At 41.3% G+C, this 12,293-nt stretch overlaps 2 protein-coding genes across 2 annotated transcripts in view; both read right to left on the bottom strand.

The window, feature by feature from the left end:
- The window catches only part of LOC149543417 (putative envelope ADP,ATP carrier protein, chloroplastic), a 150,700-nt gene that overhangs the window by 81,304 nt on the left and 57,103 nt on the right, over positions 1-12,293 (bottom strand). The gene's annotated exons all lie outside the window — the stretch shown is intronic.
- Positions 8,660-11,093, bottom strand: LOC149543418 (uncharacterized). The gene is made up of 4 exons (XM_089796539.1): positions 9,798-11,093; positions 9,303-9,711; positions 9,112-9,186; positions 8,660-8,931 (listed from the first exon to the last, which is right to left on the bottom strand). The coding sequence occupies exons 1-4, from the start codon at positions 11,091-11,093 to the stop codon at positions 8,660-8,662; spliced, it is 2,052 nt and encodes a 683-aa protein (XP_089652665.1).

Below are 12,293 nucleotides of genomic sequence, written 5' to 3' on the forward strand. Positions count from 1 at the left end.
ATCAGCAATCTTCATTCACACGCATTCCCATGCGTTCCACTTTCATGTTTCAAAACATTTCCATCCTTTCAAGCACTTCGACAAAAAAGAGTTGCAGATGTTTGTCGGAAAGTTCTGATTTTACATCTAGACATCATTGAGAAGGTTTTCAAAGTGTCAGAGACTCCAATTTGTGCTAATCTACAAAGGAGAATTCACGACAACTTGAGCAAGAAAAGATAGATCACATCAAGTTTTCAAATGACAACAGACAATTCATCAAAGTCAAAGGTTATCAAAAGACGCAACACCATGGTTATAAAGGTGAATGCAGTGGTACAAAATACAAGAACTCTCAATCATGTGATCATCCGGGATTGCATCGCCAAGTACAAGGTCCTTTAGAACAATCTCTAGGATTGTTTCCTTCTCTCTCGTCTTCTTTCTTCTTCTTTTATGATTGTAGTTGGAGAGGATGCATTAGATGAAAAGATGTAATTACATGTAATGCGAGTTACATGCGTATGTAAAAGGATGTAATGTGAGTTGTATGTGCAGTTGCATGTAACCCTATAATTTCTCTTCTAGTTAAACTAGGTCAAAGTTGGTTGAGTTGCTCCCACTTTTTCCTTCATCTTTTTTCTAAACTCCTGTGCCTATATAAAGGAGTGCTCCCTCATTGTAAAAATCATCTTTATCTTTATACAAGAGAGCTCTAGAGAAATTGTGCCAGCAGAATTTGTTTGTGTAGCACTATTTTGAGAGAAAAGTGAATACAAAGGAGCATTTGAGACTTAACTTTGATTAAGTAAGATTGTTACTTGTATGAGTTATAAGCTTTGTTTATAATTCATCTAAGTTATCTTTGATTCATGTTATCTTGTGTCCTTGGTAATTGTATCTTGTGAATTGAATAAAAAAGAGTTAAGAAGCAATTGGAGCCGAAGTTTTGACCAGGAGCAATTGTGGAAATATATAGCTAGAAGCTTTGTCTATAGCTTATACTTCTTTCTTAATTTGCAAAATAGTTAAGTTATTCTTACTTTTAGGAGTCTTTGTGCCCTAATTGTAAAGCTTTTCCATATAGAAGTACGACCAGACTTGCCAAACCGGTACATTTTCAGCTAGCCTTTGAGTTAGTGAAGGTTTATCGGTATCACTGTTTCCAGCACTTGATAGAAGCGTAGTCAAAGATTCACCTTGCCTATTACTCGCTCCATGAATAAGTGGATTCTTTCTTGAAAGATAAGAAGAAAGGATATTGGTATCACCAATTTTATAAAATCTCTCGACTTCTTGCTTACCTTGAGTTGATCCTGTTTACCGCATAGGTTAATAAAGAAATGCACACAAATAATGAACACGAACAGCAGAACTCCTTAGATTATTTGCATATGCCAGAACATTACATTATGCTTCATAAGATAAGATAAGATGATTTATAATGTACCCAGACGGGGTATAAATACTTTCTGCCGAACCTTCCAGAAGGGGTCCGTCGGCCACATATAATATTAATCTATTCGTCGGCTACAAATCTTTACCAACGACAACACCCTGTCGGCTACAATTTATATTGACATCATCCCCCCCAAAAGAAAAAGTCGTTTCCAGACGACAATTACAAAATACTCGAGACAAATTAACACACAAAATACATTAACTGACTAACTATAACAAGATAAATCTGCTTCTGTCACATCCCTTTCACATTTGTTCTGTGCTTGCACCAAACTGGTCTCCAATCCACGATGCATCTGTAGCCTCTGCCAACACAATATTATCTTCTTAGTCAAGCTGACCTTGATAGCCACCTATGTTGCCAACTCTAGGTACACTGAGCCAAGTGTTGCTGAACTGCCTTCAACTGGATGATCAACTCCTCCCGAGCTCTCTGTGCATCCACCAAGACAGCCTCACGTCCAACACCCACTCCAAGTGCCTCTAGTACACAGACACTCCATGCCTGCAGCAGCTCCAGGTCTCATCAACTAGTCACACTTCCCACGACTGATATCCGCAACGACTGGGGGTCCAGGGGACAACGCCCCCGGCGGGGTCGAGGGGCAGTGCCCCGCGGGGTCCTACTGCATGAAACACACTGTTTTTATGATTTCTTCTGATCCCACACTCTTTCTGGCAATTGTTGATACTCCCCCTTCCCTTTGGCATTGTACATTACTCATTCTGAACTACTTCAATTCGTCGTCTTTTTTTTTTTTTTTTAGACTCTCCTGCTTCCTGAAAAGTACGACTCCTTCTTGGTACACACGCAACCCAGTTAATTGCTGCTCATGTGTTGTAAGGCACACAAACTGTGAATGACATTAATGCTAGCTCCAAACCGGAATCCTCCAAGGCTAATATGGTGTTAATTGCTATAGTGAATGAAGTAATTCCTGCGTTAAAAAATTATCCATTGCCTGCATCAATGCAAATCCTAAACGATATGTCCCTGCAAGGTTGAAAACTCGGCTCAACTGAAATCAAGGTCATTCTTCCATTTGGCTGCTCTCGATTTGCGCTCTTCCTGGTTAAAAACAAACCCCATATGTTTAAATGCCGGGTTTTCTACCTCCCACGCGTGGCTAAGGCATTGGGCGGAATGGTATATACTCCGCGGGAAGGTAATCTCTGGCAAGAAGGTGACGCCCATCGAAGACGAGCAAGGCACCTTGTGGAAGACAATACACCACGTGCGGAAAAGCTTAGGAAGAACCAGCAAAGGTGCCCAGAGCAGAGAAAAAGCCCACGGAAATCACAAAAGCCATGCCCGGAAAGGTCTTGTTGTGATCGGTGAATGAGGCTCTAAGGATTGCGCCAACACCTTTTGATAAATCAAATTGTTTGAATAACATCCATGGGTGAACAAAAAAAACTCCACAGAAGGTGAGGGAAGTCCATGGAAAAATTAGAGAAGACGCACGGGATAATAAAGAACACGCGCGAGAGAAAAAAAAAAAAAAGACACAGAATTTGATGAAGTCCACGGAGTGGGACAAACCACTACGAGACCTAAACAGTCCACAAAAATAAGGGCATCCGGGGGTCTGAGTAGCGCACGGGAATCTGTCCACGGCTCACAGCAACACTACCCGCGAACAAGTGTCCACGGGACACTCTACCCGTGAAGCGGCATTCCACAGGGTGAGTCCGCAGGCAAGCTTCCGTTCCGAATTTATTTTAGTTTATTTTTTTTTGATCAAAATTTATTTTTCTTTTACCTTTTTTTTTTTCAAATAAAAAAATACAACCCAATTTTCCCTCCACATTTCGCCATTCCACGACGACGAGGGAGTCGAAAGATACATAACGCCACCCGATGAACCAAGGAGCCATCCATGGATAGAGAAGTAAGTATGCAAGAAATAAAAGAAACTATGGAAGAACGAACACCACCAAGGGTGGAAGAATATGTCACCGAGGAAGAATGAAGACAACCCGCAATCACAATGCACCCTGCAGAAGAATCAGCGGAAGACAGGAAAAAACTGCACGACGCCATGTTTAAAAAAATGAAGCCACCAATGAACAAGATGAGCCCGCGAACACCAAGATGCAATCCGCGGAAAATAGAAAGCCAGCCGCACAACAAAAGTTCGCGAGAGATAAAGGCAAGCCACGAGGAATAGAAGACTTCTTGTGGAGACACAGCCCACGAAAAAGGTGTCCCCAGAACAGTCCGCGAGACCCCTATCCGGGCAGACTCCGCTCACTCTTCGATCATCCTCTGGTTTCTTCTCTACTTTTCCATCAACCTTCGTTGTCTTCAACTGTCCTTCTTCCTGTGTGATTTTCTTTACTTCTCCCTCTTCCTCTGTGATTTTCTTCCTATGTCCTTCCACTGTGGTTTTCTTCTTTACTTCCGGTGGTATTTTCTTCCCTTCTCTATCTTCCTCTTTGATTTTCTTCACTTCTCCTCCTTTTACTTTGTTCGCTCACTTTCTTTTCTTACTCTTCTTACGCTTGCCCTCGCTTTCTTCATTCTCAATTTTTTTCTCCATCATTTCATTGATCTCCATTTTCTTCGAGAGCTCTTGATTTGTCACTATTTTCACAGTAACCTCAATCTCCTTCTTTGATTCATTCTGCTGCAGCTCCACTTTTTTCGAAGTTGACTCATTGGCCTCATCTCCCAAATTCATGGTTTGTAGTGTAGCTTCATTATACTTGATTGTCTCCCCCTCACTGAATGGATGGGCGGGTGTAACATCCAACAGTGCATCCCCTTCGTTTACCTCAGTGAACTCCTTTGGAAATTCATCCCCGCTCGAACCTTCCTCAATTGTCAGTACATTGCAGTTCTGGAATAGTTCGTAGTCCTCTATTTGCCAATGGTAGAGACCGTTGACCGAATCCAAATCGTCATCTGTTGATCCTCCCTCCAACCGCAGGACTCCCTCCTAATCCGGTTCCATACGCTGTCTGCCTTCTTCCTCCTCTTCTTCGGAATCTGATAACAAAGTTTCTTCCCTGACCATTTGGGTGTGCAAATCAATGACAAATCGCCGGCCTTTACTTTCGAGTGCCAAGGTGTTCTTCCAGTCGTGTCTGACTCTAGCTTGAATAAGCCATCTGCAGCCAAGGATGGCGTCGTACCCTTTTCTCTTTAACGGGATCACGACAAAGTCTACTAGGAACAGTTGTGTGCCAATCGTTACCGACTGTGCCATGAGTACGCCTAGAGGTTTAATGCCGTGCTGGTCCGCTGTGAGCAATTTAAATGTAGGAGGCCACAATGTCGGTTGCCCCAGCTTCTTCCAGGTCTCCTCGGGTAAGACATTTACACCGGACCCACCGTCGACTATTGTGTCTGTGAGAACATGTCTGAGGATCCCCATCTTGACAACCGCCGAATGTCGGCCGGATGTGAGGGCTAGCAACATTTGGTCTTCTCCGCCTACATCACTTTCCTTCCCTCTACCTTGTTCTCCTGGTATCCTTGGAGCTGGTGCAGTATTTGTGAGAGCGGTTCAGAGCTGGGGCATTGTAAGAAGCAAATCATTTATCTTGACCCGTACCTCTGTTTGTAAAATCTATTGTAGATGTTTTGTTCCGCGGCATTCCTCATCGAAGGGCCAGTGGTGTCCTTCAACTAAGATGTTTCTGCCTGCGATGCCTTTGCAATCTCCACCCGCGCTTCTCCAAATTTCCTCTTTTCCTCCACTAGGTCCGGGTACTCTTTTGCTTGCCTTCGTGTAATCGTCAACACCTCTTCTTCAGCTGTCCCGATAGTGATCAAGTTGAATCCAGATTTTGGACCTTTGGCATCGTCATGGTCGCCGGGTCCGCACCATCTGCATAATAGTTTCGGTGTATTTGCCGTTGTACAATCCCGCGCAAAATGACCCCACAAATTACATGCTCGGCATTGAACGATTGGCCGTCTATTTGCATCATACTGGATTTGACTTCGATTGCCATTGTTATTATTATTGTTCGCATTGTTATTGTTGTTTTGCCCTCTGTTATTATTCTTGTACCCACCCGAAGTGGCACCATCAATGTTTGCATTTTCGTTCCCTCCTGACATGGAAGCTACCTGTGCCAAAAACAACTGTTGAGGTCCTCTGGCTTTCATGTTGAAGGGACATTCCTTTGTGGAATGTCCCATGATCTGACAAATATCGCAAAATTGGTTTTTTGGACGGGAGCCCTTTGTGTGACCTTCGACATTACATTTCGTGCACCATAATTCACTTCCTTTGTTTCTTTCTGCATGTTCTTGAATTCCTTCATCATTTGGATCATGTCCTTCTGGAGGGCTCAAACCTTTTTGCTGCTGCCTTCATCGTTGCTGCTATCTTCTCCGGAAGGCTCGTCATTATCAAAATCAGATGAGCTAGTCTTCTTCTTCTTCTTTGTCTTTTGCTCACTTTCAAGGTTCAATGCTCTGTTATAAGCTTTTGTGTATGACAACGGTGGCACATTTTCATTTTCCTCCGCAAGTTTGGGCGTAGACCTTCCACGAACCATCTTTTCTGAAGTTCGCCTGTCGGCTTATTTTCCATTTTGTTTATCAAATCTTTTAATTTCCTGGCTTAGACACAGACAGTTTCATTCTTCCCCTGCTTAGTATTGAAGATCTCTGCTACAATTTCATTATCATCGCGCAACAGTTGAAATTCGGCCAGAAACTCCTTTTTAATGTTATTCCAACTGTCTAACTTCTGCGGATCTGTACTAGTAAATCAGTCAATTGCCACTCCCTGTAGGGTGGCCGAAAATTGCCTCATCCAATCATCTTCATCAGTTATGCCATTTGCCCTCCAGATCATCACATGTTTTGCAGTGTAGAATGGGATCGACCGTACCATCACCATTGAACTTCAGCAGTTTTTCTTTTGGTCTCGCCATCACAATTGGTTTTTGTAAACAGGCGTTGCTCGGTCCTGCAACACTGGCACTGTTCACTCCCACACCGTGGCTTTGCACTCCCACATCGACGATCTACAATCCCACACCGGCGAACTGTTCTCCCACACTGGCGGTCTGCACTCCCACACCGGCGATCTGCACTCCCATACAGGCGAACTGTTCTCCCACACCGGCATTCTGCAATCCCACACCGGCAAACTATTCTCCCACACCAGCAGACTGTACTCCCACACCGGCGGCTTTCTCTCCCACATCGGTGGTCTCAACAGCTGCGAAGCTTGGTCAAGAATGATCTTCTGAAGTTGTCCCGTGCAGAAGTGTATCTCGGACGAAGAGGTCACTCCACACTCATGCTCCCTTGGCACTTTGAGCCGTGCAAGTCGATGCTCTTCCGTCTGGATTCTCTTCCCTCGGCGAACACAAATTCAAAAACTCCTCCCATGCTTCTTCCACCAATTCCACCCACTGCCGAGTTTCCTCCAAGAATTCTTCCGTGCTCCGGTTTCCGTCAGCAATCTTCTGGAATCTCCTTTGGTGTTCGACTTGCTGTGCTAGAATTAAATTTTCTTGTGGAGTAAGGATTTCGTCTTTTCCCTTGACCCTATTTCGGTCCTTGTTAAACTGATTTGGCATTAATCTTCATTCCTCCCACCTTCCAGGTTCATAGGGCAACGGCACCAAATGTTTACCGCATAGGTTAATTAAGAAATGCACACAGATAATGAACACGAACAGCAGAACTCCTTAGATTATTCGCATATGCCAGAACATTACATTATGCTTCATAAGATAAGATAAGATGATTTACAATGTACCCAGACGGGGTATAAATACTTTCCGCCGAACCTGCCAGAAGGGGTCCATCGGCCACATATAATACTAATCTATTTGTCGGCTACAAATCTTTACCGACGACAACACCCTGTCGGCTACAGTTTCTACCGACAACAAATCCAAGGAACAGTGAGAAGGGGGAGCCTTCCCTTTAAGGTAGGAGAGACTGTCTCACACACTATGGCTGGTCATGCTATTTTGCGACTGGACTTTTACCCAAAACTGTCGGTTGCGAAATATCCACCCAACAAATTGATGAGCAAATTTGAAATGTCCACTTACTTGGAAGTTAAAGAGTCAAAATAGCAAGTTTTATAGACTTGAAGGCTAATTCTCTTCCAAATCCGGATCCTCAAACAATAATTTGACTTTGTCCGCACTTGCATTCAACAAATATTAATGAGCAATGAAGGAACGAATTTGACATGAAAGTGTCAAATACATGGTCTCCAAAGACAAGAGCACGCATTAAAACTCAAAAACGACCCCTCTTGATCCAAATGTATAAGCTGAAATGCCATTTTTTGAGTTTTTTGAGCAAAAACATGACTTTCATATGCAAAAATTTGGACCGCTTTTGCAAAAACGTGGCCAAAAAATGCATGTTTTTGAGTCATTTTTGACTTATGAATGCAAAAACGACTTTCCCAAATGTATATACATGGATCCAAATGTAAAACAGTGGCTTCAAAATGGATAAAAGTGGATTAAAACCCCAATTTTCCAAGTATTTTTAGCAAAAATGTGATTCAAAAGAAGGCATGAAACAAAAACATTTTGGCTTCTAAAGTTGAAAATGTGTATCACAATGCAATGACAAACACTTAAAATGCCAAATTGATTCCTCTTTGGACAAAAACGTGAGCCAAAATGGTGTTTTTTGAAGATTTTTCCAAAAACATGCTGCCCTTGGAGGGAGTTTGAAAAAACAATTTTTTAACAATATAAATCATTTTTTTATGTTAGAAAATCCATTGCCAAGCAAAAACGACCCTATTGGAGAAAATCTCATGCAAAACCATAGTTTAAAATTTCGGTATCGGCAATATCTCGGCTGACCCAAAAATTGTGAAAATATCGGAATCGGCAAAAACTCGGCAAAGTATTCGGCAATAAATCGGCACTTTTATCGAACATTTGAAAATATAAAATTTCTTAAAATATTTTTAAAAATGCATACATACACACTACATTTGTAGAACTGTGAACATATAATGATTTGAGATATCTACCATATATGAAGCAAAGTTCTAAGTTAAACAATAATTTATAATTTCATAGCAATTAAAACTTAGTAGATTAACATAGTAATAGAATCATAAACCGAAAAAAAAGTATAATTGTATAACATCAAAATATAAATAAGTTCAATACATATAGCAATCAAACTCCATGAAAGTTCGAAATAACAACTTCTGAATACATATTAAGTTCAAGTTTTAGTATCAATGAAAACTAAAAGTAGCAATCATAAATTGCGTCTACGAGTAAAACTCAAAAAAGATCGCTGCTGCTGGGTGAGTGGTGTTGAAGTAGTTGCTGTAGCAACATCCTCAACAGGTGCCTCACACTCCACAGAAGCCTCTGATGGATGACCAAGCTCAGGTTCCACCTCATGTGTTGCCACATCTGCATCCCAGTCATCTGCCTCCATCTCAAACTCAGCTAACTGCTCATCTGTCAATAAAGGTTCACCCACATCCTCATCTGCACCCTCACCATCAGGAGGAGCAATCCAATCTGCTGAATATGGATCAATGTCATCCAAGTCTAGTGCTGCATATGAAGCTTGCCCTTTCACCTTCTTCTCGTGCAAGAGAAGGTTGTACTTCACATAGACCAAGTCATTTAGGCGTTTTTGAGTCAACCTATTACGTTTCTTTGTGTGTATGTTTTGAAAAGTACTCCAATTTCTCTCACAGCCAGAAGCACTACAAGGCTGCGATAAAATTCGGATGGCAACTTGTCGAAGATTAGGCGTTGTGGCACCATAATCTTCCCACCACAGATCTGCAAAGTTTTAAAAAATATTTATGATGCGGTAAAACTTCCAATAAACTTCACGAGTGAAATAAATGGTATGATAAAAGTAAACGCAAGTTCTTTTTTACCTGGCTGCAAAGTGTGTCTCCTACGCTTGCAATCAGGAGAAGAAAATAATGGCCCCTCTTCCCTCTTGTAGCTCTGCAACTCATCAAGTATGATGTCTCGGAGGTTCGTATCAGCAACCAATCTTCGAATACATGTGTCCAAGCCAATTTGAACCTCTGCATCTGCTTTAAAAGTGTTGGAAAAATAGTACTTGGGGTTCAAGTAGTAGGCAGCAGCATGAATGTGTTGGTGGAGTTGTCGATTCCACCTACGATCAATGATGTTCCATACGGGTCTATACTTGGTCTCATTTGACCTATACAAGTGCTGAATGGCCTCTTTTGCGCTATCCATAGCCTCATATAGAAACCCCATGGGGTTTTTATCCCCATCCACAATTCGTAGAACCTTCACCAACGGCTCTGATACCTGGACACAATAAAACATACAAAATCAGCCAACGAAAATATTTCAAAATTAAATTCTAAATCATCAATTAAGATTTGAAAACTTACTTTGAGGGTCTCCTCCATTAGCTTTTCAAAGCTACTATCAAACACAATCCTCACAATCTTCTCTGCTTCAGGCTTCTTGGCATAAGGACTCTCTAACCATTTCTTATCAAGAAACATGCGCCTAAGGTCTAACAATGTCTCTGATATGCTTTGCAAATTTAGAAAATTAGTAGCAAAGCGTGTGACCCCTGCTCGTACAAGATCCTTACCACTAGTGTGCTTTCTCATAAGACTCAAGACCCATGTATGATTGTAGATGTACTTCGCAATATTCCTTCCATCTTCAACCACCTTCTCCACCCAGCTCAATTTCCCTAGATCCCCAAGAAGCAAGTCGAGACAATGGGCAGCACAAGGGCTCCAAAACAATGTGGGATGTCTCTCCATCAGAAGTCTACCGGCTGCCACATACGCAGCTGCATTATCAGTCACAATCTGGATGACATTAGCCACTCCCACTTCTATTACCACCTCATCCAACATGTTACACAAATTTTCTACATTTTTCACTTGATCAGAGGCATCAACTGATTTTAGAAATACCAACTGCCCCCCTGAAGCAACTAGAAAGTTGATGAGTGTCCTATTCCTGCCATCAGTCCACCCATCAGAGATAATAGTGCAACCTTTTTGTTCCCAAACTCTTCTTTGCTCTTCCACAAGCTGATGAATGTTTCTTACTTCGTCATCTAACAACGGCCCACTCACCTCATAGGGAGTTGGAGACTTGAACCCCTTACCAGACAAAGAAATAGAAGTTACCACTTGATCCCAATATGGACTGCATAAAGCATTGAAGGAAAGATCATTCCGCACCCAAAATCTCATAATTGCCACTTTTGTCTTTTCATGCATCTCTTTGTTCCATGCAGTACCTAGTAAGCTGGGTTGAGCACCAGGAGTGTTACGTGGAACCCAATAATCTGCTAAAGACCCACTCACACTTCCCGATCCCCGTATCCGAGGCCCAATAGAAGAAGAACTTTCTCCACCTGTTTGTGATCCTGTAGAACTAAAAGTCCCCATTGGGGCTGCCATGGCCTCGAATATCCTCTTTTTTGCTGCCTTACTTTGTGCATATTGTTGAAGGCTTGTCATAGCCTCTCTTGTAGCCTCTTCTGGACACACTAGACACGGTGTAATATCATTGCATGGAATCTTTGCAAGATGATATTTCAATCGACTGATTCCTAAAGTCATGCATTTAGAGCAATGGATACACTGGATATCTCCTTTGTTTGCTCCTGGGATACCATGTTTCCATAAAGGGTCCTTTGCTCTGCCACCACCAGTCATCTTGTTTCAGTGACACACACAAGTCCACTGTACAAGAACGAAAAATCAGATTACATTCCAAAGTAAAAATCATCATGCAGAGTTACATTACCTTCTACAAGATAACAAGTTATAACACATCTAAATCAATTTATTACAAATTAAAACTTTAAAAATTATATTATGTTACTGAATGCCAATTACTATTAAAGATCCTTATTAGGCATAACTGCGGTTAAGCTAAGACAGTAAATATAATGGAAAATTCAAATGCGTGAGGAGAAACTCTCATTGTCAGACTATAAAATTATAAGGACTCTATATTAACCCACAGATTGGCATTCTCTTTCATTGAGCTTTTTCTAAATGTTGAGAACTTTTTTGGAAAAATTCAGAAGTTTCTCAAGGTTGAAAGGAAATGTGTGCAAAGAACAATGGTTGGAAATTGGAATAATCAAGTGAAAGGTGGGTCATGAAAATAATATTACAAAGGTAACAGAATACAAATATTTAATCTATATTTGTGTGTAATATTATTCAATCTTCAGTCGGGAAACATAGAAAATGAATATCAGAAATATAGTATTATAATTTATTTATATTTGTTTGTAATAGCAGAATACAGTCGGAAAACTCAGGCAAATACACCCAGGAGTATGTCTTCGAAGGCATGTTCACAAACCAGTGCTGAAGCAGTGAAGGCCAGTCGAGTCTAAAACCAATCTTCTTTGATCCCTCGTGCTGATGCAGTGAAGACTAGTCGAGTCTAAAACCCGTCAGCGAGAGAAAATGACCTAAATGCTAAAACTCATGTCGACCATATACATCAAACCTAATTTTTATGTCATTTTCTGTTGACTTTCTTTGACTGCGATTTTAACTGCCGTGTTTTTCGTTTACTTGCGATTTTATTCCAAAAAAGACGCCGCGATTTTTTGAAAAAAACGTTGCCGAGTTTTTTCGCGTTTTTATCGTTTTCCCTGCCCACTCGCGATAACTCGCGATTTTGGCGTTATTTCGCCGGTATTTTAAACTATGTGCAAAACCATCAAGTAAATCTCTCACAATCTCAAAAATTGGGTTCTTGGAGGCCCATTACATGTGTTCTTCCAAAATCGAACTTTTTAGGAGGCATGACATGTTTTAAAATATGCATTTCGTTAAAATCGGACCTTTTAGGATGGAATGCATATTTTAAGTTAAAGCTTATGTTTTTGATGC

The sequence above is a fragment of the Cupressus sempervirens genome, chromosome 8, assembly GCF_028749045.1.
Source record: "Cupressus sempervirens isolate cs-2001-9-10 chromosome 8, ASM2874904v1, whole genome shotgun sequence".
NCBI classification, from domain to species: Eukaryota; Viridiplantae; Streptophyta; class Pinopsida; order Cupressales; family Cupressaceae; genus Cupressus; species Cupressus sempervirens.